General features: G+C 40.8%; 1 protein-coding gene and 1 pseudogene across 1 annotated transcript; both read right to left on the bottom strand.

Moving 5' to 3' along the window:
• Positions 1-5,828: 5,828 nt before the first annotated feature.
• LOC102864681 lies at positions 5,829-7,566 on the bottom strand (annotated as a pseudogene).
• A 1,988-nt stretch (positions 7,567-9,554) lies between these two features.
• OVGP1 (oviductal glycoprotein 1, 120kDa) lies at positions 9,555-26,153 on the bottom strand. Its single transcript, XM_006903664.1, is given in 12 exon segments — positions 9,555-9,826; positions 12,261-12,396; positions 14,391-14,507; positions 15,526-15,711; positions 15,813-15,921; positions 18,299-18,425; positions 19,273-19,436; positions 22,568-22,624; positions 22,961-23,019; positions 23,022-23,167; positions 23,541-23,570; positions 26,144-26,153. Coding segments are annotated over 12 exon segments (1,413 nt in total).
• Between the last annotated feature and the right edge of the window lie 865 nt (positions 26,154-27,018).

Here is a 27,018-nt window from a genome sequence, read left to right as displayed (position 1 = left end):
TGAATTGCAGTCAACTGGAAGTCACATAAAAACAATGTGGTCATTACCTGGAGTTTTGGTGGCCTAGTCCTTAGGGAGTTGCACTGTTATCCCAAAAGTTGTGCTTCTCAGATGGTTCAAATCCATCTCAGCTCCTCAGGATACAGCTGGGCAGTCTCCTGTTAGGTGATTTGCAGCCTCCAAAAAAGCCACTGGAGGATCAACTGTGAGTTGATTTCATCTCAGTGGCAAAGGCAATGAGTTTCTTACTGTGGTCACTACTAAAGTTTTTTAGAATAGTTTCTGATTTGCTGTGGTCTTGATCTTTCCATAGGAGTAATTCTTGTTTGAAGATTTGACTCATCCTTGTTCACCTTTCCACAATATGGGCCATACTTTTTCCACTAGTCCAGAACACTTAGAAGCCCCCAGAGATTCAGGTTTGGTGCTGATGAGGACCCCTGTATTTTGTACATAAGTGTAACTAAACTAAACATCTTCACCAGTCATATGCCACTTGATTCTAAGCCAACACCCTGGTACAACAGATCACTTTTACACTAGTATCTTACTTGTCCCCATGGGAGAACTTATAAAGAGCTTGTAAGAATAATTAAAGAAATACCAATTAGAAGAGAAAATGCTGTCACATTTAAATACATGAACCTCGCTGTCGTTCTTATGAATAACTAATATGATATTTTGGTATTAGCAATAAACATGATGCTCATGAAGAGAAGTTGAAACTGGTTAGCAGGATTCCATACAACTTGAAATCATCTAAAACTGAAATCAGACAGTAATAGAGCAGCTGGGTGGTGGTATGAAGACGGGAAGAAAGACAAAAGCAATACATGTAGTTTCTCTCCAAACTCTGATTCCATGACCAACAGCCAAATACTATGCCACTCAGATACCCCATGACTCCACTTCTATGTAGACACACAAACATACACACCTGTTCACAACAACCTTCTCTCTTGTAGGCACTTGCCGTTTGTCATTTCCACTTTAGAGTCCACTCACATGCCTTATTGTCTGTACCACCATTAAGGATTAATGTATTTAAAAGCTGTAAAATGTGCCTTGAAGGACTGAGTCACTCCCAAATTCCCAGCCAGTGCTTCTCAGGACTAATGTCTACAGTCTTTGATGAGAAGTTGTATTATGATCAACACTCCAAAAGCCAACTTACACTCTTTGCCCATAATCCAAAAAGTAACCATATTTATGACTTAGTAATTTTGCCTGCATTTGTATTTTATGGAAATGGGGATATACTCGACTTTTTTCATTTGTCAAAATGGCATCATACTTGTATTTTTTTTCACTTGTCATCTCTTAACATTATGTTTGTAAAATGTATCTTATCTTGCAGTTGTAAAGAATTCCCTTTGTTGGAGAATATCTTATTATGGAAATATGCCACAATGTAATTAGTTGTCTGTGGACAGTCATTTAAGCATATTTAAGCACATTTAGCATGTGTTGCTATGGACATTCTTGTGCTGTGTTTTCAGTACAGTAAAGTCCCTAGCCCATGTGACTACTTAAATTTTAATTAAAATGAAATAAAATTTAAATTTACTTCCTTGGAGTTGAACTAGCCACATGTCAAGTGCTAGATACATATAAGTGTAATGTAACTTGGTCTTTGCTGTAGAAGTTGTATTGGATAGCAGTGTTCTTTCTTTTGTTAAACGTCATAGAGTTGATTCCAACTCACAGTGGCTCTACGTAGAACAGAATGAGGCACTGTCTGACACTGCCTCAACTTCACAATTTCTGCAGCCATCCTGTCAATTCGTCTTTTGAGCATCCTCCTCTTTTTCACTGACTATTTTACTCTGGTGGCTTAGTGGTAAGGTGTTGTACTACCCGCCCAAAAGCAGGCAGTTTGAATCCATCAGCTGAAAACATCAGAATCTTTGTTTTCTTGACATTGAGAGGCAATCCATTCCAAACGCTGTATTCTAATCAAGATGCATTAATGATATTTGGTGACTGAAATACAAAAGTGGGAAACAGTGAAAAAGAGATAGTAGTAGGAAAATATGGGCTTGGTGATAGAAATGAGGCCAGAAATAAAATTATTGAATTTTGTATTTCCAATGATTCATTCATTGCAAATACCTTTTTTAAAAGACACAACAGTGACTTTACACATGGATTTCACTTGATGAGCTGTGCAGAAATCAGATTAACTACATTTCTGGATGAAATCATTGGAAAAGCTCAATATCAGCAATCAAAACTAATCCAGGGGCAGACTGTGGTTCAGATCATCAATTACTCATAGGCAAGTTTAGAGGCTGAAGAAAATTATAGTAAGTCCACAGGAACCAACATATGATCTTGAATCAATTCCATCTGAATTTCAAGATCATCTTAGGAAAAGGTAGGTATGAGGCATTGAACACCAATGACAGAAGACCCAATGAGTTGTGGGATGATATCAGGGATATCATCCATGAAGAAAGCTAAAGGTCAAAGACAAAAACTGAAGAGAAAGAAAAAATAGAAATGGATATCAGAAGAGACTCTAAAAACTGATCTACAACCAGGAGAAGATAAAATAGATGAATGGGACCTTCTAAGAATGAAATCCCTATGGCACATCCAAAAACTTCTCCAACAGGGTAAAAAGGGAAGCCACAGACTGGGAAAAAGTATTTGGGAATGACATGTCAGATAAGGGACTTCTATCTAGAATTTATAAAATACTTGAGCACCACAACAAGATAAAGGTAAACAATCCAATTGAAAAACGGGCACAGGATATGAACAGACACTTCACCAAAGAAGACATTCAGATGGCCAACAAGCACATGAAAAAATGTTCAAAATCCCTAACTCTAAGAGAGATGCAAATTAAAACAACTATGAGATATCATCTCACCCCATTCAGAATAGCAAAATTTAACAGAACAGCAAGCAACAAATGCTTGCGAGGTTGTGGAGAAACTGGAACCCTTATTCACTGTTGGTGAGAATATAAAATGGTGCAACCTGGTGTGGCACTTTCTCAAAAAGTTACAAATAGAGATACCATTTGACCCAGCAATTCCAATAGTGGGAATATACCCTAAAGAGACCATAACCGACATCCAAGCAAATATATGCACACCCATGTTTATCGCAACTTTGTTCACAATATCAAGAAGCTGGAAACAACCCAGGTGCCCATCAACAAATGAACGGAGAGAGAAGCTGTGGTATATTCACACAATGGAATATTACACTGCATTGAAAAACAAGGAACTCATGCAATATTATTCAAAATGGGTGAGCCTGGAGGACATTATGCTGAGCGAAATATCTCAATCACAAAAGGACAAATACTGCATGATGTCACTGTTGTAGAATGGGACTGACATCAGGGTTGGGGTAAGACTGAGAAAAACTGGATAAATTATGCATACTACATTCAAATAGATGAGGGAGAGAATAATTTAAAAGAGATATATGACAAGGTATTATGGTTATCACAAAAGTCCAGAATTAAGGTTGCATAGTGGAGTGTACTCGGGGCAGTGGGAGGGGTGCAGGGGGATTGTATACCAAAGAAGGAATTTTTATTTTGCTTTTCAAGCAGAGGAGTGAACTGGGGTCGGCAGTGGGGAGGGCAGGGATGAGCAGGGAGAAAACTGCAACAATGAATGAATGAAAATCCAAAATATCTGTACATGTTCATTAAAATTAATAAAATAAATTTAAAAAAGCACTGGAGCATCAAGAAGCCAAAACAAAAGGGGAAACATGCTGAAGTAATTAATGATATCCATCTTTTAAGTTCTGAAAGACTGCAAGAGGTTCTACTCTGATCATTAGAAATTCCCAACCCAGTTCCCCAGATTACTGTTCCAAGTGCCATCAAATGTCCTGTGGGGAAAATTAGCCAACTTTTGAGGCAGATTCCATCCCACAATAAGTCTTTGTTGCCTTAAACTCTCTCACTCTGTCATCAAGTCAGAAACAATTCATAGCTGATCACCCAGTTGTTCTTCAGGGGACTGCAAATTGCACAGTGGAAGATTGCCCATCTTTCTCCAATGAAGCAGCAAGTAGATTCAAACTGCCAGAGAGGCTTGACCTTTGGACTGTCAGTGCAACTCCCTATGGTCCATCCCACCAGATCGAGCCCCATTAATCTATGGGACTATTGACTCTGCCTTTCAGAAACTTCGGGGCAGTTTTGCCAACTTCCTGCACAATTACTGAAACTAGCAAATGCCCTGTGGGAAAGCGGAAATGTGCATGAGATTCCTTAAGTTTCTCATTTGTCATTCCAGATTCAGGGACTTTTAAACATTTTGCTGATTTCTCTTTCCCCTAGTAATAGCTCTTTTCTTGGCCACAGTCCAGGCCAGTGCAGAACTCGGAAATGTCTGCTGTTAAAAAGGTGGCTGACTACTTTCATTTCATTTCCAAGGCGGCTCTCTTCTCTATAAAACTATATTCTTTTTCTTGCTCTGGTTGGTTGCCTCTGTAGCTAATGCATTTAACAATATGAATTTTGTCATTTAGCTTACTTTTGCTGGTTGTAGGAAGATCAATGCCCTTCCTGCTAGAAACAAACATTCTTCTTGTTTCTAATAGAATATTTTGCCTTACATATTTTCTCAATAATACCATTATAGCTCAAACATTCTTTCTTATCAATACTTTAATATTACATTTCCCATCATTTTTTTCTTGAAACTATTTTATTTTTCAACTTTAGAATGCTATTTATAAACAGAATGAAATTTATTTTAAGTGTAATGTCTTTCAATTGGGATATTAGTTCATATACATTTGGGGGGAAAGTCAAAAACTTTATTTAAACTCTCATGACCTTATTTGAAAAACACATTACAATCTAGACTATAAAAAGATACTTTTTAGAAAAAATGAGGGATTTCTATCTATTCATCTCTTTTGACCTATGATTCATTTCCTACTACTCTCATAATGATACAACTTCTTTTTCTTCCCTTTTCTTCCTCATGCTTTGAAATGGCAGTGGCCATAAACATGCTGTTAATGGAAAGTTTGATTGAGTCCTTGCCAGGGATGCAACAACAGAGCTCTGGTGGTTTAGTGGTAAGGAGCTGCACTGCCAACCCAAAGGCATGTGGTTTGAATCCACCAGCTCCTCCTTGGAAGATGGACAGGCAATCTCCTCCCATGTGATTTACTGCCTCTGGAAGCCCACTGATGAGGCCAGCTATGGTTCAAGTCTGGCTTGATGGGACACAACAAATGACAGGGAAGCAACTGCTTCCTGCTTCTGAGCCTTCAGAAAGTCACTGGCATTTCTGTGTCCCTGACCATCAACACAATCGTCCTACTACTTGCAATATCTTCCCCTAAGTTTTTCTTTTACTTATTCACATTATTTAAAAGAACTTTACATTTCAGCCACTCAACAATTGCTTAAAATTACTGTTGTTATGTGTCAAGTTGGAACCAACTCAAAGCTGAGCATTTGCAGGTTTTCAGAGGTTATGAATGACCTGGGAGGAGACCATTCATACTTCTCTCATGAACTAGCTAGCTGGTGATGTCTTTGAGCTGGCAGCACAATTCCCCAGGTACTAGGCCACCAGAGCTCTCTCTAAGAAGCAACTAGAGGGCCCTAAAATCCGACTAATTCATACTTTCTATGTAAGACTCTCAAAAGTTAAAACAAAACAATAAACACCCAGCCACAAAAACCTTGTATGAATAGAGAATGGTCCAGTGCAAATAAAAAATGGATTCTGAGCACAAACACATTTTATAAATCTTGTTTCCAAATAACGTTAGCCATACAAAATATTTAGATTGTCTAAAAATGCAATTTACACAGTAAAAATGATTTGTTTTCAGTATGAAAGTACTTTTAATTTCTTTACTGCAGGTATAATGGCATCCACATCATCAATTTCTAAGATTTTAAGCAGATCATTAGTGAATGCCTGAAATGCTGGGAAAAATTCGTCATGTTCTTCTAATTTGCTGATAATGCTCTGGAGGTCTTCAGGTCCCAGTACCTGCTTCACCTGTTCATTCACACCCTTATTAATCAAACAACACAATTTTCCAACTGTGTTTACAAGCACTTACAAAGAAGCAGAACTGTCTAGTTCTAAAAGTTCTCGAATGTTCCTCACAGCATTGCTCATCTCCCCAAGCCTCGTATAAAGTTCATTCATCTGAGGATAGACTCTGTTCAAAGAAGACACATCAAACAATTTTTGGAAGTGAGAAACAACAGCTTGTAAGGTCTGAAAGTTTGGCATGTTGTTGTCCTTTTGTTTATTTTCAATTTCTTCCAACATGGTGTCTATGATAAACAACAGATCTTCAACTTTGATACTTTCATTTTCACCCTGCTTCATTAAATTATGCCAAGGTATCAGTTCTGCAGAGAGTATTTTCAAGGATTTATACAAATCCTTCAGGGAGGTCAGCTGATCTGCCCACATTTCTATGATAGTTACAAGATGCTCAAAGCCAGAGTCTTGAACAAAATCATTATTAAACTGTTGAGCTCCTCCTTTGCTCTGTTTATAAATTATTACTGGAGATCTTGGATTGTGAACAATTGAATTGATGCTACAGAGGACCTGAAAGTATCTGTGGTCAGCCAGGGCCTTTTGCGGGTTATCCTTGCTGCGGTCCTCGTCCTTCTTTGCTGAGTCCTCAGACTTTTTTTGGCTGATCAGCTCCCGTAATTTGATGTTCTTCTTAAGGGCTTTCTCCAATTTCTTCACTTGTTTATAAAGTCTTCATTTATGCTGTGTGGGCCTGCTTTCTAAATCTTTTTGGAGGCTCAGCTTTTCACTTAAAAGAACGTCAATCTTGGCTTTCTATTCCTGAAGTTGAGTTTGTAAAGACGTTAGAAGGCCTTTATAATTTGGTGAGGCATCCAGGCTTCTGTAGTCTTTTTTTTCTTTCGATTGACTTTCATCGTCTTTACATGGTCTTCGTTGTTGAATTGTTCTGATTTTAGATTCATAATAATCAATCAAGGAAAGCAACTGTCTATCCAAAATATTATGAGGAACCCTTTTGCAGAGGTAGGCAAATACTTTGTTTTGAGTGACAATGCGCTCTACTTCATCTATTGTTAATCGATAGTTTACCAATTTTGCTTTTCACACTCTCCATAATTTGTTCCAAATCATTAGTTTGTTGCTCCTGATCGGCCGCGCGCTTTTGTTCCAGCTGAAGGTCATTTTTAAGGTGCTGATTCGCTTCTATGAGCTCCTGGATCATGTTCTGCTGACGCCCTGTGTCTTCCATCAGTGTTTTAAAGTTCGTTCTCATGCTTTGTGATGACTGTTTGTCAAAAATTATAAGATCTTTGAGGTCTGCTCTCCTGACAATGGTCAGAGGGTCTAAGCCATGTGTCAGCAGCAGCACATTGATGCTCTCCCATTCTGCTTCTTCTTGCTGTTTTTCAGTCCTGAATTTGAGGATCCGCTGGACTCCTGGGCTTCAGACATGGTTTCTCATGCAGCATCAAAAGAAGGTGAAGTTGGTATAAAAGGTTTGAATTGCTCAGGTGCGGCTGATTCCTCTCACACTTCTCACCGGCTCATCCAAGTTGATCTGCATGATGTAATCACCCAATGAGCCTCAGGTCCAAGATCTGATCTTCATCTTTCTTACCCGCCGCTTCCCACCAGCAGCCCGCCCGGTCCGAACCCGCTTGGCAGTTTCCAGACCTTCCTCAGGCGACCGATCAATTTTTTTTAAAATATATAACTATATGCACTCAGAAAGTCTGCAGTGAGGGACGTTTCCAAATGAGGCACAATGATGTCAGTTTGAGGACTAGGGTGCACCTGATTCAGGCCCATGGTCTTTTCAATCACTTGCTATGCATCTCAGAGCTGGACAATGAATAAGGATGACAGAAGAAGAATTGATTCCTTTGACCTTGGTGCTGGAGAGAGTACCGTATATCCCATGGATTGTTAAAGAACAAATAGATATGCCTTGGAGAAAGTATCACCAGAGCTTACAAGCTTTCTCTTATATTTTAGTCACATTGTTAGGAGAGGGTATTTCTTGGAGAGGGACATCATACATGGAAAGGTGGAACGCTGGTGAAAGAGAAGACCGTCAACCAGATGGACTGACGCAGTGACTGCAGCAATGGGCTCAAGTGTGTCAGAGATTGTGAGGATGGCATAGGGTAGGAGAGAGTTCAGATCTGTTCATAAGGTTGCTATGAGTGGGACTCAACTTGATGACACATAACAATTTAATGTTTTCCAATGTATCTTTCTTCATTAATTATTTTGCATTGATGATTTTTATGTTTAGTTATTTTTATTCAATTAAAGATAGATATTTTCCCTATCATTTTTGCAACATCATAGAAATTATTATATGTATTATTTGTATTTAGTGTTCGACAATATGACTATGACATGCCTAGGAACAAACATGTTTATCCTGTTTAGGACTGCTGAATTTCTTGTATCTATAAGATTTTGTGTTTCACAAAATTTGGAAAGTGTTCAAACATTATTCATGTAATCTTTTACTCTTTTAGGGCCTTTCTTCTCCCCTTTAGTGACTCCAATGACAAATTTGAAGATTTTTATTATTGTCCTACAAATATTTGTTTGACATACTGTTTAAAATCTTTAAAATCATTTTTTGCTCTATTGTTCAGATTAGATAATGCTATCGATCTCTCTTCAAATTCACTAGCTTTTTCCTTTATTATTTCCATTCTGCTATTGAGTCTATTCAGTACTTTTTAAAAACATTGATTATTAAATTTGCAGTTAAAAACTTTCCATTTTTACTTTTCTTTCTTCCTTCCATTACTTAGTTCAGATAATGCCCCTTTCCATTTAAAAGTGTTTGTTCAGCATGTGGAATTGGTGTTTCTGGAGGATACCTAAAGAGAAGTATGTAGCTAGCGCGCACACACATAATGCCATCTTTTCCCTCCCCTCAAATAGCTATTGTGTAAGGAGTGAGTGGTAGTGTTTTTCCAGGGTTGGCTAAGATGTTATCAAGCAGAAAATATACCTGGAAGATTCCTCCGTTCCCTTCTTTCTCCCAGGCCCCCTTGAAGATTAAAGGAAATAAAAATGTATGCTCTATCCCAGTGATATAAGCAATTGTTCATGGCAAAAGGGGAAACATGGCTCTCACTGGGAAACAACAGTATGGAGTTAACACAAAATCTCTTTTAGAAGGGAGGCTAAGAATTAGATTACACAGTTGATATCAAGAAAAGAATCTCAAAGAATGCAGATAGATTTTGTTTCCGGTTACTGAACAAAAAGAGATCCACTGCTGTTTTTGAGCCTGTTTTTGCTCTAAGGATGGTTTGTGCCTGAAGTACAAGTAATTTCTAAACAAATCATTTAGAAGAAATTACAAGTGTTTTCCCCAACCTCTATCACCATCAGAACTTGGGCTTCGTGATTCACAGAAGACAGTTCAGACATTTCTTTTTAAGGGAAGGAGGACTTTCTAGAAGTACTAATGTGTGAAGAGTTTTCATCAACACAAAAGGTTGTCAAAGGAAGAGTCTCCTGGGAACTGCAGGACTCTATTTTAGCTTCCACTTAAAGACCTCAGTTCCCTGTTGGGCACTCAACATTGATCCTGAAAGTCAAATTTTCCCCTCTTAGGACTTTAGTCTGTACCTTCGAGATCACTGCCATCCTTCCTGTGGAGACAGTCACTTTCTCAGGGGTTGCAGATTCCCTCCTAGGTGCCAGCCTAGTCTCAGCCTTAAGATTTACTGGGCTCGGGGTACTCTCTCCAGCGGTCACAGTCCAATGGCTTAATGGAGTCTTCTTTCTCAGAGTTACTTTGAGCTTTTCAAGGGTCATAGTTCCCCTTTCTGTGGTCAGTTTCATCTCTAGCATTACTTTCATAATTTCTATGTTTCTCTGTAACTGTCATTTCTCCTCCTAGAGGGAGAAAAAAAATCACAAAGTAAGTGCTCAATGTCTTGGTCACAATCCACTTTCAAGGTCAGTCATTAAAAAACTCGCAGGAAATGAGAACCAAGATTGTGATGAACGGATTGAGCTGAATGCTAAAGAAAATCATCAAAGAAGTATGATTCCACCTCTTTCTTTCTAAATTAATACTCTTTCTATTTCTAAATTAATTACTGGCAGAGCATTAATTACTCAGCGCTGAAGTTGCCACTCACAAAACCAGACTGAGAGGCTTAACTGAAATCCCATCACATAAAAGCCCTGATCCCCTACCCACTCCACTCGTTAGCAGGACTCCAGGCACTCACAGACATTAAGTGGATTTGATACTTTTCTGGGAACTATCAGTTTTCTAAGCTTAAGCCCTCAACCAGCATTCCCTGCATCTTTGGCAAGTCACTTATCCCAAGGACTAATCATATTTTAAAACTTCAAGGAGAACTCTCTGGTCCCACAGTATAAAAGGCACCGAAGAACAACAGTCAGGAGCAATGAGACTACTCCAGACAGAATCTTGTAAAGAATTGTGTTGGAGTCCTCTCCACTCTTCTAACTAGCTTGTTACCTAGATCTGACCTTTATGATTCCCAGCCTCCTTATTCATAAAATGAAGATTATAAATCAACTTCTAAGGCTATTTCCACTCTAATGTGCCAGGTTTCATCACTTAACTATCAGAGAAAGTCTACATAAAAAAAACCCATAATTTGCTTTTTGGCCCTTGCTCCATAAAAGCAGAGTAAAGAGACAGTGAAATAAACTAGTATCTATTAAATTCTAACTAAGAGTCAGCACAATATTCATTCCATATCTTCTTTAATTCTTTTACCAATATATTCTTTCCATTTCACAAGTAGGGAAAATAAAGATCAGAGAAGCAAACAAGCAAGCCAAGAGTTGTTGTTGTTATTGTTGTTGTTGTTCTGTGCCGTCAAGTCACCTGAGACTCTAGCGACCCTGTGTATAATAGCCCTAAACCCTGCTGAATCAATACATCTCATCAAGCGTCTTCCTCTCTTGCACTGTCCCCACCCTCTCAAGCATGATGCCCCTCTCCAAGGACTGATCCTGCCTTGCAACATGTCCAAAGTATATCAGATGGAGCTTCATAATCTTTGCCTCCAAGGAACAGCCTTGCTTCACCCTCTCCAGGATGAACTTGTTTGTTCTAGTAGTCCATGGTATGTACAATACTCTTCTCAAGCACCAAAGCTCAAAGGTATCAACTCTCCTTCTATCAACCCTAGTCCTTGTCCAGTTCTCTGGTACATAGCAAGTAATTGCAAAACCATGGCCTGGATCAGGCACACTTTAGTCTTCAGACTGACATCATTCATCTTCAGTACTTTGGAGAGGTCTCTGACAGCAGACTTTCCCAATGCAATTTGTCTTTTAATTTCCTGGCTGCTGGTGCCAAGAGTGTTGATTGTAGAGCCAACCAAACTGAAGCTGTCAACAATCTCAATTTCCACACCATCCATTCTGATGCTGCCAATCGGCCCAATGGTGAGAATCTTTGTTTTCTTGATGTTGAGCTTCAATCCCTATTGAAGGCTGCAGTCCTTGACCTTCTGCAGCAAGCGCTTCAGGTCCAACTCAGTTTCAACAATCAGGGTTGTGTCACTGCATAATGCAGATTGTTGAGTCTTACTCTAATCCTGACACCATGTTTCTCTTAATTGAGTCCAGCCTCCCAGATAATCTGTTTCACATGTAGATTGAAAAGATACAGAGATAGGACACATCCTTGATGCACACCCTCCCAATTTTTGAACCATGCAGAATAGACTGCTTTTACCTGAAAGCTTATTCTCTTTTCTTAACATCATGCTGCCTCACCAAAGAGGCAAGAATTCTTTTAAACCTTCAAGAAGAGCTCTTCCTTACTCTGTGCCTGCTAGGAATTGAATTATGTCCCCCAAAGCTATGTATCCTAATTCCTAACTTCTGAGTGTGTGGATATAATCTCATTTTGGAATGGGCTATCTTTGTTATGTTCGAGTGTAGGCATGTCTTGAGTCAATCTCTTTTGAGATACGAAAGAGATTAAACACCCAGAAATGGGGAATGACAGATACCAAGTCACATGAAGTTCACCAGTAGTAGAGCTCAAAGAGACAGACCTTCCTCCAAAGCCAAACAGAGAGAGTAAGCCTTCCACTAGAGCTGGTACCCTGAATTTTAATTTCCAGCCTCCTAAACTGTGAGAAAATAACTTCTGTTCATTAAAGCTATCTACTTCTGTTATTTCTGTTATAGCAGCACTAGCTAACGAAGATAGTGCCTAAGTATGGAATTTCTAACCCCAGGGTCTAAGTCATGGATACTTACCATCCTGCACTAGGAGATTCCTCAATATGCAGACAAGGGGGAAATGGCAATTGCCACAGAATGCACCCTTCACATCATCCATGTCCAGTGTCCATACCATGGTTCCCCCCAAATGCTCTCACTTTATGAACATTGCCTATAAAAGAAGCAGCCAATCACCTTGTTCCGGATAGCCTCCAGACTGGATGCAATACCCAAAAGCATAAGTTGGATCCCCAGAAGGCAATATAGCAGAGGGGAAGAGTAGCCTGGATTTAAATCTAGTCTCTTTCACCATTAGCTATGTGATCCTTGAAGAGTCCTGCATCTTTTTGTATCTTGATTGTCTCATCTATCAAAGAGAGATAATAACATTTCCAATAGTTTTTAAGCAAAATAACTTATACATAAAATATATGGATAAATGTCTGAATCACCATTATCTTTATACTAAAGAAACTCCCCAGGTTTTTCTACCAAAATATATCAGGTTGCTATGAACCTTCACCTTTCAGGTAGCAGTCAAATACTTTAGCAGTTTGCAGCAGCCAAGGACTCTAACACATATACACAACATACACATATATGCACATATAAACATATAAACATACATGCATACAAGTATACACTACACATGTGTATGCACACACACACATCCTCGTAACTAGAGACTGATAGCAATGTATCAAACAAACAATAAAAACAATCAGAATAACATCTTAGCGAAGACCAAACACCTTCAACTAAAACATTTTCTTTTACTATCTTGTCTTTTCTTCTTGTTGTTGAGGTCTATCGAATGGGAACCAACTCAGAGCTGATGCTCTAGCTGGTTTTCAGAGGCAGTGAATCCTATAGGAAGAGAATGCCTATCTTTCTCTATCTTTCAAACCACATAACCTTGGGTTGGCAGTGCAATTCCTTACCACTAAGGACTGCAGCCTTCAATGTGGATGGAAGCTCAGTATCAGGAAAACCAAGATTCTCACCACTGGGCCAATTGGCAGCATCATGATGGATGGTGAAGAGATTGAGATTCTTAACAGCTTTAGTTTTCTTGGCTCCATAATTAATGCTCTAGGCACCAGCATCCAGGAAATTAAAAGATGTATTGCATTGGGAAAGTCTACTGTTAGAGACCTATCTAGAGTTCTGAAGAGCAATGATGTCAGTCTGGAGACTAAGGTGGCCTGATATAGGTCATGTTCTTTGCAATCACTTGCTATGCATCAGAAAGCTGGACAATGACTAAGGATGATAGAAGGACAGTCTTTGAGCTGTTGTGTTGGAGAAGAGTATTGAACATACCATGAACTGCTAAGTTCAGTATGAACATGTTCATCCTGGAGAAGATTAAACCAGGCTGCTCCTTGGAGGCAAGGATTCTGAAGCTTCATCTGACATACTTTGGGCATGTTGCAAAGAGAGACCAGTTCTTGGAGAGGGACATTATACAAGGGAGGGTCATGGGACAGCAAAAGAGAGGAAGACCTTCGATAAGATAGATGGATTCAGTGGCTGGGGTAATGGGAGTAAGTGTGTCAGAGACAATAGGATTGGCACAGGATAGATAGGTCAGGGTTTAGGGCTGTTGTACCTAGGGTTGGTTGCTATGAGTCACAGGCAACTCGACAGCACATAACAACAAGAAGAAGAAGCCACCAGAGATCTTATATTTTCTCTTAAAAACTTCAACTTCACCCAAATTTGTCTTCAAACCCAATTCAAAGTTTTTGTGCATACATAGCTGTTCTAAAGTTGTCATCATCTCCTGCTCATCTCCCTCAAGATTTCCCTCACAACTTAGCCTTTGCCACAAATCAGCAGCATTTTTTGAGTACATATGTATTGCCTTGTATTGATATTGTCCTCTTAATGCAATTATCTGATTGAAATGAAAGAGAAGAGACTGTCACCAAAAAGCTACATGAGTTGAGAAAAGTCACTTCTCCCCTCAACACTCAGATTCCTTCAAAATATGTGGATTGAACTACCAAGGATTATGAAACCCTGATTAAAACTAAAACTCATGTTTCTGAAATTCATATGATCTAATCATCCCCTCTACACACAAATACCCCTGTGCAGACCAGGGCCCATGGAGACCAAAGGGATACATTATGCAGGGACCAGAAAGGATTAGAATCTCACTTTGTAAGTGAAGCTGACAACATCACCATAGCCAACCCACTTCTTCCCCTTACAGGCATAGGGGACAAACTGCTCATGAATCCATGTTTTCTTTGCTCTTCAGACAACAGAGCAAATCTTCCAGGAAGATCACAAGGTTAATTTGATCAAATACCATGGAGAGAAGTATAAGAAGAACAGGTGTATGCTCCTTTCCTAGGGATGTTATTGTTGTTACATGTCATTCGTGCATTTTCAGAGGCTGTAAATTGCATTAGAGGAGATTGCTTGGGTTTTTCCCCCCCATGGAGCAGCAGATGGATCTGAACTCCCTGCCTTTGTGTTGGAAGCACGACTCCTTACCACCAAGCCACCAAAGCTTCCCAAGGATAAAGTCTAAGAATCTCTTCTGAGTGGGATGAAGGGAGACCAAAGAGGAAGCAGTTACTCAGTGACCTCTTAATTCTGCATAAATTCCTAGCATTATACATTGCTTTATTTAATGTTCATGGAGTAAAGAGGAAGATAGCATGAGAGTGAGTGACATACTTAAGAAACTAAATTGTGGTTTGACAAATAATACAAATACAAAACTACTGACAATTATACACCTGACCACTGACCAAATCTGTAAATTTTTTCCTGGTGTTCTGAAATCAACAAGTTCTCTGTTAAATAGATCTTGGCACAAACTACCCATATACTTCTCCACCTGGATTTGTAAAAGCACAGGATAGATTGGGACTACTCCACACTAATCCAGCTGTGGGGAAGAAGGCAGGTGGGGAGCAGAGATGAAATAAGATTGGTCATGAGTCGTTAATCATGGAAGCTTGGTGATACGAATGTGGTGGTACCTTTGTGTATGTGGTACCTTTGTGAAATGTTATATATTGCAAGTATTTTTGTTTTCAATTAGGCCTATAGTAAATAAAAATAAACCTGTATAACATTTAAGGGATGAAATATCTGTCTCTCTAACGTCCAGTTCCTTATCCTTCTCAAAGAGCTCAAGTAAATCTCATAAAGACTATTCCAGACAGCTGGTTTCTCTTGCCAGAAAAATACATTTCCACCCCGTCTCTAACCCTCACCTTTGCTTTTGCCCCCATCCTTGCCTTGGTCCCAGTTAAGAAGAGGACCTTTTTCTCATTACCTCAAAATAAGCCAAAAAGCCAGCTTGCTTGGTGTACTTCCCTGGAGATGCTGGTCTTACGGTCCTGACCCCCAGCTCACTCTTGGAACTTTTAAAGAGGCGAAAGGTACGTCCATAGGTGGGTAACCCCATGATGAGCTTCTCTGAAGGTGCCCCAGACATTCGCCAGTAATTCATGACATATGCCTACACACGGAAAGAACACAAATCCCTCTCTGGAATTAAAAACCAATGCCTTAGAATCAACAGCAGGTATCTGGGTCATTAAAGATTTTTCCTTTTCTTACTAATGATTTGGGATCCTCTAATTTAGAGAATAGTGTGCTATTGTGTCCTGTGATATTTTCCCAGAACCCATGGAAGTCGTAAGACAAGATGTTGATGAAATCCAGGTATCTGTAAGGAACAGGAGAAGAAAATCATAGTTCTACTTAGCTGTGCATTGGTCACCCAAGCTTCCCTCCTTCTCTTTTTTGCCTACAGGCCCTGACCATGCTATGTCTACACTTGAGATGCAGCCATTAGAACAAAAATCAAGTTATGGACAGTTATATAGCAGGATCTATGCATCCAGAGCACTCATGGCCTAGGCCAAGGTCAAGATCAGACAAGTATACAAGCATACCCAGTCCTGACACAGGTTCTAACAGAGGTCTGTGTATACCATGTGAGTCCAGAGCTTTGGTGAGTCTTGGTGCAGGTACCAGAAAAGAAGCATTGAACCACATATTGAAAAATGGTAGGAAGCTAGCAATGTGGGAAGAGTCCTCTCAAATAGAATAAAGTCCCATAGTTGTGAAAGAGGCTCAGTTCTACCATTCACAGAGCCATTAAAACCTGTCTCGTCCAGAAAGCTTTATTTTAAGGTTTTGCTGCTGGCTTCCATCAAGTCAATTTTAACTCAAAACGAGCCCATAACACAGTGTAAATGGCTCCATACCGTTTTCTCGGCTGCAGTCTTTGCAAAGGTAGATTGCCAAGTCTGTCTACATCTATATGTTGAGCCACCAGGTGGGTTTGAACCAATGACCTTTCAGTGAGCAGCCAGGCTCCCAACCAAGTCACCCTGCTTTCTTAATTATTAAGTATAGTTGAGCACTGTGGAGACTTCTGCAGATTTGGTGGTAAGAAGGTGCACCAAAGAGACTGGAGAGCATTATGCTGAGTGAACTAATTCAGTCTCATAAGGACAAATACTGCATAAGATCCTTATTGCAAAAAATAGAAGGATAACTAGTAAAACATGTTTGGAAATCCAAAGGGGTAAGCGATGGAAATGGAAGGGTAAGGATGACTGGGGCAATATCACAGAGTTGTACAGTTTTGTGGTGGAGGATCCGGGTGAAAAGACTAGATAATGACAGGCAAGGTCCAATAGTGATTATAGTGATTAATTTTATAAAACATAATACATAAAAATGATTGTATGAAACACGATATGAATGAGGAATAGTGTGAAACACAATGCATTTGAACTTGTAAGCAAACCAACTTAAAAAAAAAGAAATTGCACTACCCATCCAAAGGGAGGAAGTTTGAATTCGCCAGCTGCTCTGTGGAAGACAGATAGCTATCTCCTCCCTTGAGATTTACAGCCTCGAAAAACCTTCTGAAGGATCAGCTATAAGTCTATTCAGACTCACAAAGCATAAGTACAACAGCAATTAGGCATTCATTTAGCAGCAGGTTCTATAAAAGTTTTGAAGCTCTGTCTCATCTACTTTGGGCATGTTTCCTTGGAGAAAGACATCATGCTTGGAATAGTGGAGGGTCAGCGCAGGAGAGGAAGAACCAGGATAAGATGGACTGACCCAATGACTGCGGTAATGGGGGTTGGTGTAGAGATAGTGAGACTAGATAAGGACAGAGCAAGGTTCAGAGCTATTGGATCCTATGAGTTGTAGGCACTTGATGGCACATAACAACAACACAAGTATAAGAGTTTAAACTGAGTATTTATTTCATTTAATCTTGCAACTGTCCTACAAAGGGAAGTGTAATGATTGTACCTACCTTGCAGAGGAAATGGAAATTCAGGCCAGTTAATTCATTTGCCTAAGCTCAGTCAACTGAGTGAACGGAGGGCTGCCTCTCTTCCTAGGCTGCACTCTATGAAACTGTATGCCTTTCTCCCCATGCTGAAATTATTCCTCCAAAACCATCTCACACAGGCTAAGTCCATACACTTTTACTCTGCTTCCTCAGTTTTTTCTTATTTGTAAGCTACATGATTCTTGAAGTTCAAGACAATTTGTCCACAGTCAGAAGTTCCAGAAAGATTTCAAAATCAATTTTTATCTGACTTTGTCCGTTTCACATGGAGTCTTGAGTGCTGAAAACTGGGTCTGCCTCGGCGTTCCAGTTTTGAGGTTTGTGGCAATGGTTGCTAATCCATCTCTCCCTCTGATGGTCGCCATCTGCTGGACAGAATCAGTCTATAATTGTTGTCTGGGATGGCAGGGCCAGGCCTGTGGGATTCTGTTCTAGTGAAAAACCCAGCAATGGGTCAGAGAAGACTCTCGCCTGAGGATGATGTTCTGGAAGGAAAGGTACTACATCATCTCCTTCAGGTTTTACTAGAGAAAGCCCAAAGTATGCTATGACAATCCTTGTGCCTGTAATATGCTCCTCAACTGGTCTCCACATTTACAATGTACTGGGTGGGTATATGGCGGAGGTCAGAGGCAAAGCTCTGGAAGACCTGGGGCCCAAGCTGTTGAGATGGCTCCTCTCTACCAGTGTCCTTTTCCACCAATGTCCTGCATCCACTCACCTTCCCAGAAGGCGGATATCATAAGATGTTTGGATGATATTTGGTGTCCCCACGACAGCAGCAGAGAACAGCAGCTTCAGGTGCATATTTTCCATTGCCTCCTTGTGGAAAGCAAACAGGAGCTCCTAAAAGAAGAGAGAGACAATCACAGAGTCAGGAAATGAAAACCTGAAATGAGGTCGAGAACCAGAAGACAGACATGTGTCATCCTGAACCCTTTGAGCCATGTTCTGGGACGTGTAAGTAATTCTCACATTGACTCAGAGAGGGGATGGCGGAGCCCAGTGTGATTTAATATAATTCTCATCTTCCACGTTGGAGGCCCACCACCTCATATCCAGCCACCACCCATCTGTCAGTGGAGGCTTCCATAACACTATGCTGTTGAACAGGTTTCAGTTGGAGCTTCTAAACTAAAGTGGACTAAGAGGAATGGCCTTGGCATCTGCTTCCAAAGATCAGAAGTTAACATCCTGGATCATAAACGCCTGGTCCCATTGCACCATGAGTCTGGGGCTAATTCCATGACAGGTAACAAGAAGTAGGCTCAGGCGTATGTAATTTAGGCAGACACTGCCTGCGGAAATCAGGAGGATGCAGAGAGAAGGCATCCCTTTGACGTTTAGATGAAGGGCTAGATGCAGATGGAGAAAAGAGCAATCACTGACCACATGCTCAGCACCACCAAGGTGATGGCAGCGTAAGCACATTCTGTCACCTCTCTCCTACTCTTGCCCGTGCTGTATGCGGTGCATGTCCCCAGCTTTAAGGATCCTCCTCTGCTGTGAGGCAACATGTAACAAAATCAGAGCTTTGAACGGGTTTGTTTCTATTCATAATGGATTCAGTGTGTCTGAATCATGACTGAGTCAAATGACAAGTATCAGCAGAGGGTTTAAGTGGAATGAAAAGTCAAAGCTCTGAATAACATTAGACCGTTTCTGGATTTGGAAACTGCCATGTTGGTCTTATTTCAATTAAGAAGACAAAATTCCATCGGTCATGCCTAGGACTGCCTCTTATTCCAGGGTACAAGAAGAAAAGGTCAAGAACATCGAAGTTATATGTCCTTAGAAGAGATATAACGGAACCAGTGAACTTTTCATGGCTGGTGGATGTAGACAGCAGAACAGTAAACCTGCAGCGAAATGCAGGGTGAGGCAAGACCCACCATCAGCAGGATCACCACCGCCTTCCTTTGAGGCCTCTTGGCTCCTGGCCAATGATGGCAGGGACTATGTGGCTGAAAGGGAAGGTCTTTAAACATTAAGAAATTTTTCCTCAAATTCTTATTAAGGCTGGTGGTGGGAATGAGAGATGAGTTTAAAGGATGAGTTGGAGGTTGCTAGGTACCAATGGCAACATACCCAGGCATGGGGATTTGAGTCAGTGGGGAATAAATGAAAAACATGCCCTGCTGGCCTGATGCACAAGAAGCAACAGGTGCAAGATAAGCCGCATGGCCCCGGGGCCAGAAGACCTGGCTTCGTCCAGATCCACCACCAAAAAGATGTCTCAGCAGCTGGGAAGGTACTTGACCTTGCTCTGCTTGCTTCCTAGTAGATAGCTACCCCATTCCTAAAACCTATTTTAGCACTGACATTCTTTTCCTGACTAGATTACGGGACGGGGTCGGGAGGAACCAAAACATCATCCCAGGGCCAACATGCCAAGAAAGATGATCTAATTTGGGTGTGAGCTGCAGAACATGGCTTGAGAGGCCCATGTTCTGACTGGGGACTCCAGGTCCTTTTCTGCTCATTCACAGGCTTAATTGGTGTGTGTCTGTGTGTTTGTGTGTGAGATGTGATTTTTCTCTTCTTCAGTGAAAATGTTATTTAAAAACATTCTAACTTACTGGAGCCGCACTTTAAGCAATTCTGACATATATTTCCATGTAATGATTGTAAAACTATCCAATTCAGAATTAGTTTCATGAAAGGAGTCTTGGTGATATAGTGTATGACTTGTTGGAATACTAACTGAAATGTGAAGGATTTGAATCCACCAATTGCTCCACAGGCGAGAAGCAGGCAATAACTCCCATAAGGATCTGTAGTCTTAGAAATGAGAGTGAGTCTAATTAAAAAAAAAAAATTAAAAAGGGCAGTTTGAGTCTAAAAGCCATTCTATGGAAGAAAGGTGAACGAGTCAGCTCTTGTAAAGAGTTGTTATGCGCCATTGAGTCACCTGCAACTCAACCTAAACCCTGCTCTATCCTGTGCCAAATTTATTGTCTCTGACACACCTACCCCCATTTCCCCAGCCACCGAATCAATCTATCTCATCCAGGGTCTTCCTCTCTTGCGCTGTTCCTCCACCCTCCCAAGCATGTTGTCCCTCTCCAAAGACTGGCTCCTCCTTGCAACATACCCAAAGCATGTCAAATGGAGCTTCAGAATCCTTGCCTCCAAGGAGCAGCCTGGTTTCACTCTCTCTAGGTTGAACCCGTTTGTTCTAGCAGTCCATGGTATAGTCAATACTCTTCTCCAGCACCACAGTTCAAAGGCATCAACTCTCCTTCTATCATCCCAAGTCATTGTCCAGCTCTGTCCTGCACGGTGCATGGGAATCCACTTGCTAGCAGTGGGTTTGATCTTGGTTTAGGTCTTGTCCCTTTGCCAATGACCTAGTTTCTGAAAGATATGTAGGTGCAATCTGTAAATTTCCTTCAAACCTCTGACTTTTGCCTTCTTTTTCTACAAGTTTGGGATACAAACTAATATTTTGGGAGCCTCTTCTGAGTATTCATGAGATAATATGTGTAAAATACCTAGCATGCCATATAGCAAATAGTTTAAGTGTTCAAAGGGGAGAGGACACTGAAGGTTGGACAGTTAACACTGCTCTTCTGCGCGGTTGAGTTTATTCTGACTCACAGTGACCCAGTACGAGAGAACAGAACTGCCCTAGAGGTTTTCCTAGGCTAGTGGTGTGTTGTTGTTAGGTGCTGTCAAGTGGAGAATGATAACAGATCATAGGGCCCTATCCAGTGCCATCCTCAACATCTCTGACACACTTGAGCCCACTGCCACACTCACTGTGTCAACCCATCTCATTCGAGTTTTCCTCTTTTTCATTGACCCTCCACTTTTCCAAGCATGATGTTCCTCTCCATGGAATAGCCCCTCCTAACAACAAGCCCAAAGTATGTGAGATGAAGCTATATCATCTTTGCCTCCAAAAAGCACTTTGGTTGCACTTTCTTCAAGACCTATCTGTTTGTTCTTTTGGCAGTCTGTGGGATATTCAGTACTCTTCTCCAATACCACAGCCCAAAGGCATCAATTTTTCTCTTAGTGTATACCATATTGGGCTGCTAATCAAAATGTCAGCAGTTCAAATGCACTAGCTGTTCCATAGGAAAAATACAGGTAGTCTATGCCTGTAAAGATTCACAGCTTCAGAGACCTAAAAAAATAATACTCAAAGAGGATTGCTATGAGAGAATGGGCTTGATGGTAGTAGTTTTAATCTTTACAGAAGGCTAGCATTTTTCTTCTTATTCTTATAAGCACCTGGTGGTTTTACACTACTGATCTTTTGGTTAACAGCCAAGCACATAACCTCACAGTTCCTTGGTTATCATCTAATGTCCCCCAAACACTTCTACAGCAACTGGAAGATTTTTTGCAAGGTGCATATTATATACTTCTGCCTCCAGTTTCCATCTCCTTCATATCATTTTCCTTAAGGTAAGATTAACACTGGCCTCTACACCATCTCTCAGCCAGGCAAGAGGAGTCATGCTTCTCCAGGAAACAGGCAGTTTGTAATTCTCGACTGTCTTGTGGAAGGTAAAGTGCTAACAAGAGCAGCTACCATGTATTCAATTTACCAAGGCACTAAGCTTAGCATCCAATATAATCCTTTGAGCTTGATTTTATAGATCCATTTCTAAAATTAGCAGATGCAGGCCCTGCCTGTGAGGTTTTCTGTTTCTTCTGCTTGTCCTGTACAATCACCTCAGACAAACGCCAGGCTTCTTATGAAGGGCCAAGGGACCAATTGTGATTGCTCCATTTTGTTCCTTCCTCCTCACCTTTGCTGGAACCTCCCTGTCCCTGACTCTCCTCTCCCCACTACCCGTGGAGAAGAAGTCATGGTGCTTGAAGCAGGATCTGGTTCAGAGAAGCCTCTGTACCAGTTTTCTCTCCCATAGCCAAACTGCTTCCCCTTCCCAGTCCTCATTTCCAACCTGCTTGTCTCACCCTCCCTTCTGCCATCATCAGCTACCCCAGAGGTAAGCTCATGACAGAAAACTCTGACCTTTTTGTGCCAAAGTCCCATCCACCAACAGACAGGAGTGTTTTCAGCTATCTGTTCCTACAATATGAGAGAGAGGGCTGGTAAGCAGGGTCCTCATGCAACCTTTCCCTTCATTCACAGAGGGTGGGAAGTCAAAAGGGAGAGGGTGAAATGATTGGGAGTGGGAGAGCTGGTTATCTATCAGGCAGAGACAACAAAAGCCACAATGCAGCCCAAAAAGAGCTAGGGTGCTTACCAACAGGGGATCTTTCTAAAAGGGGAGGGAGAGCTTCTGGGATAACACTGAAGAGGAAGCTAAGGGTTGAAAAAATCAAAGTAAAGTGAAAGAGAACAAAGGAAATAAACAATGTATAAAATCTGAAAAATATGACCCCCACATCCAATGAAACACACTTCTCCTTCAGTTTGTTGAACTCTGGGTAGAAAATACTCTTATCCTGGACATTTTTTTTGCAACAATCCAGTTCTTTTCCATTGAAGCAAATGCAAATATTAGGTGGGTGTACAGAAAGGGATCCAAGTCCTGGGGCAAAATCGAAGCAGGGGCTGGTCAATTAGATGCCTAATTGCTGAAATAACACATAAGTTTGTAGGTGGCACCTGGCCAAGAAAGCACACAACGGTTGACAAAAACCAAGGAAAGAGGACATTCAGCTTCCACAGAGCAGGGTGGACACCAGCCCTGTGTCTAGTAACAGTTTCTTCCACAATCCCCCAAACTAGGCTGAGGTCTGACCCATTCCCACTTGCTGAGATCTCAGGGGGGTAACAAATGCCTGCTTCTCCAGCCTGGATCCTGGCACAAAGTGGGTAACTAATAGCAGCAGATTGAACACCCTCTGCTGAACCGAAAGAGATCCATGATCCCAGACCAAAAAAACCAATCATGCCAGGATGGGACAGCAGGGACCACTCAACACAGAGGACCTCTCAGCCAGACACTCTCTTTCTGAAGGGAGCACAATTTTCTTACCATCATGGTGTTCCAGCACAAGAACCAACCCTGCAGAAAACAAGGGAAGAAATGGCACTTGGACACACACAATCTGGAATACCCAACACCCGCCCCGTCAACCAAGGCATCACCACTCAGCAGGCCGTCCAAGGGCCAACACAAATGGAGTCATAAAAGCCATACACTTTCCTCTCTTCTCTCAAGTTGGGCAAGTGAAGCTGGATCTAAGCTCCATTCACTCTGAAGCATACTACATACATACATGAATGCTTTACACATGAACATATTCTTTTTTAAAAAAATTCCAGTGAAATATTTACACTTATTTTTGGCTGTACATGAAATATCTTTGCTCCTTCCCTGGAGATTCGGATTTAATTGTTCTAAGGTGGGGCCAGCCCAGCATCAAGTTGTTAATTTCTTTTTAAACATGGTATCATCAAGTTTGAGAACCAATGCTCTAATTATTCCTTCCCAGGAACCCCTGCTCCTCAGTGTATCCCACTATGTTGCCAATTGGCTCCTATTCATGGGCGATCCCAGGTACAACAGAATGAACCATTGTCTAGCCCATAGCCTCATCATTGTGATTATGAGTTGTATACTCAAGTCCATTGTTGTAGCCACTGTGTCTTTTTGGAGTGCCTTCCAACCAAGTGGGCTTGTCCTCAGACAACCTTCTATTGAGATGCACAGTGTTTTCACAGGCTAATTTTCAGCAGTAGATTCCCAGGCCTATCTAGTCTTAATCTGGAAGATCTATTGAAAGTTCTCCACCATAGATGATCTTGTTGGTATTTTGAAGTCTCTGTATCATTTCAACACACAAGCCATCATAGTAGGACAAACTGACAGATGTATGGTGGAGTCTTTATCTACCTAATCCAGGCCTCTTGAATCCCAGGTTGCTCTTCCAGCCACCAGAGAGATGGAAAATTCATGCATCCTGGTTCCTCCTGTACTCTAGGCTACCTCCTGATACTATGCAGGGTCTGTCATACTCACCAGCCTCCCCATCTTGAAGATCTGACAGCTGTGCAATTTGAGTTCCAGTCCCTTTATATGAGCTTCCTCATATACAGCCCTGAGATAGCCCAGCCCTACACACACGCGCCCAAGCCAGAGTCACTGACATTAATTCCTGTCCCAGAGTCTGAATAACCCTAGAACCTCCCATTCTTCCTTTCCAGCACAGCTGTACCTCCCCAAAGCACAAAGGACCAGTACTAAATGAGTACTGGTAGGGAGGGGGTGTCCACCACAGGCTGTATTCAGGGCAACCAATCCTCCTCAGACCCTCCTGCTCAGTCCCTCATTCTGATGGTCCCTCACCCATGAGCTGATTATTAGGAAGAAACACTCTATAATAGAAGTAATTCTTCTATTATAAGTCTAGTCACTTTAGAGATAAAAGAATGTAAATTTGAAAAGTCTCAAATAGGGACTCAGGGAAGTAAGATTTGTATCTCTGTGTTTGAAGATTGTTGGCATTTTTAAGCACAAAATCTAATTTTTCTGAGTCAATAGTGTTTTGAGTCCATAGTCACCCCAACTGTGAAAATGTGTCATGAGCTTAAGGAATATGAAAATAAAATAAAATAAAATAAATAATAAAATATGAAAGAAATATGAAAATAAAATTCTGGGCAACAGAGAACACGTTTTTTTAAAAAAAAATTCTGGCAACATGGTGGATGAATAATAAAATTGGCTTGCAAACTAGATGTTTTATGACTCACAGAGGGTCTCAGACCAGGGGTAGTCCTCACAGTTCAAGAACTGAATCTTAATCATGGAGGGCCTAAAGCCAGATATTTTAAGTTGCCCAAGATGCTGATTCTTTCAGACTGATCCTGGCACTTAATTCACGTGCCACTAATGTTAGCATTAACCACATAAAGCACCATACATAACAGAAATGACAGCAGTTGCAGTTAGGAATTCCCATCATCTCAGTATTTCCCTGCCAATATAAGAAATATAATAAGAACTCAAGAAGGGCTGTTTGCTTCTAGATCATGGAATAAAAATAATAAGTGCAGAAAAAATAATGAAGAATATAGAATTTGAGCGTAGAAGTATTTTATCAAAACTCTGGGATTTCCTGATGGAGTATCTCATAATAGAATATGTGCCTCCATTTTTTCATCTATTTTTGCCTCGCTTTGTGTCTTGAACAAATTACTCACTGAATTATATAGTACGTGTCAGACTCTGCTGGGTGCTTAGCTACAGTGGAGATAAAGATAGAGAGGTCTCAAAGAATGTATAGTCTGGTAACAGGATGGAGACCACCCCAGATCTAGTGTGTCTCATTCTAGACAACAGCATGATGGGTGCCGTAGGGAATCATGCATTTTATAGCCAAGCAGACCTGAGGGCCAGTTCATGCTCTGAACTATTGCTGTGGCCATGAGAGTCCCACCCGCATGCTTAATGCCACCCAACATTCTTTGGGCTAGTACTAGCTGAAATCTGGAAATCATCAAGCCTCTTGTGACCAACACTGGATCAGGTTTGTCAGACAATTTGTATCACTGATTAGGTAAAAAATGGCAAGCTTTTGTTTAAAATAGCCACCTTATTCCTTTTCATTTCCAGTTATGTTTCAGTCCACATACCTTGATTCATGTCACTGAATAACTGCTTTGATTTCCTTTTCTGTAAACGATTTGGCATCAGAGTTGGTTCCTAGGCTCCCTTCATCCTAGGGTTTTGTACCTTGCTGCCTGTCTTGTAAGATCACTTTAAGAGGAATGATTGAATCCCTCTACTTCTGAGTCCCAAATTTTTATACTGAATATGTGCCCTTCCACCTAGACTCCTGCCAGAAGCATCAGCTATTAATTCTGTGCCCACCATATGAGCTAATTGGAGCCTCAGTTATCTGTACCTGTCAGTTCTGCTCCTGTGGACATGGACAGTTTCATTTTAAGGCCTCAGGACCTACAGAAGTGACTGATGATACTAAGAATGTCAAGACTGAACAATGGGTACTCAGGAATGACCTCTGCTTCATTCAGGGATAACCAGACCAAACAGCTGATAAAAATAACTCTTCGTGTAGATGGCCCATGATGAATAGTAAAATGGTCAATGAGGGTTTTGTTGAAATCAGTATGCCAGTGTTGCTCTTTGCTCTTAATCACTCCTTGAGTATGTGCTATGAAAAAAGAGATCTTTTTAACCTGTATTTTATTTTTGCCCACCTACCTGAATAATTGGGGGAAATACCCCTTAAGCTCCGTTACCCCTGTAACAGAGTTACAATTATAAATATAAAGAAATCCCACAACAGTACAGTCTCTCCTTACAACTAGATAAAAGCAAGATCACAGATAGGACATGCTGCTTTTAACAGGGCATATTGCCAAATTTTCAATATTAATAGGGATGAATTTTAAAAAGTATGAGTTAAAATCCATTGATATAATAATATAATTATCCAGAGAGTATTAACTACAGATCAATAAAATCAGAAAGAGCCTTTTCTGGC

This window comes from Elephantulus edwardii, unplaced genomic scaffold, assembly GCF_000299155.1.
Source record: "Elephantulus edwardii isolate Elephantulus edwardi_28Jun2011 unplaced genomic scaffold, EleEdw1.0 scaffold00252, whole genome shotgun sequence".
NCBI classification, from domain to species: domain Eukaryota; kingdom Metazoa; phylum Chordata; class Mammalia; order Macroscelidea; family Macroscelididae; genus Elephantulus; species Elephantulus edwardii.
The sequence above is the reverse complement of the archived record's forward strand: the minus strand, read 5'-3'. Positions and strand labels throughout refer to the sequence as shown.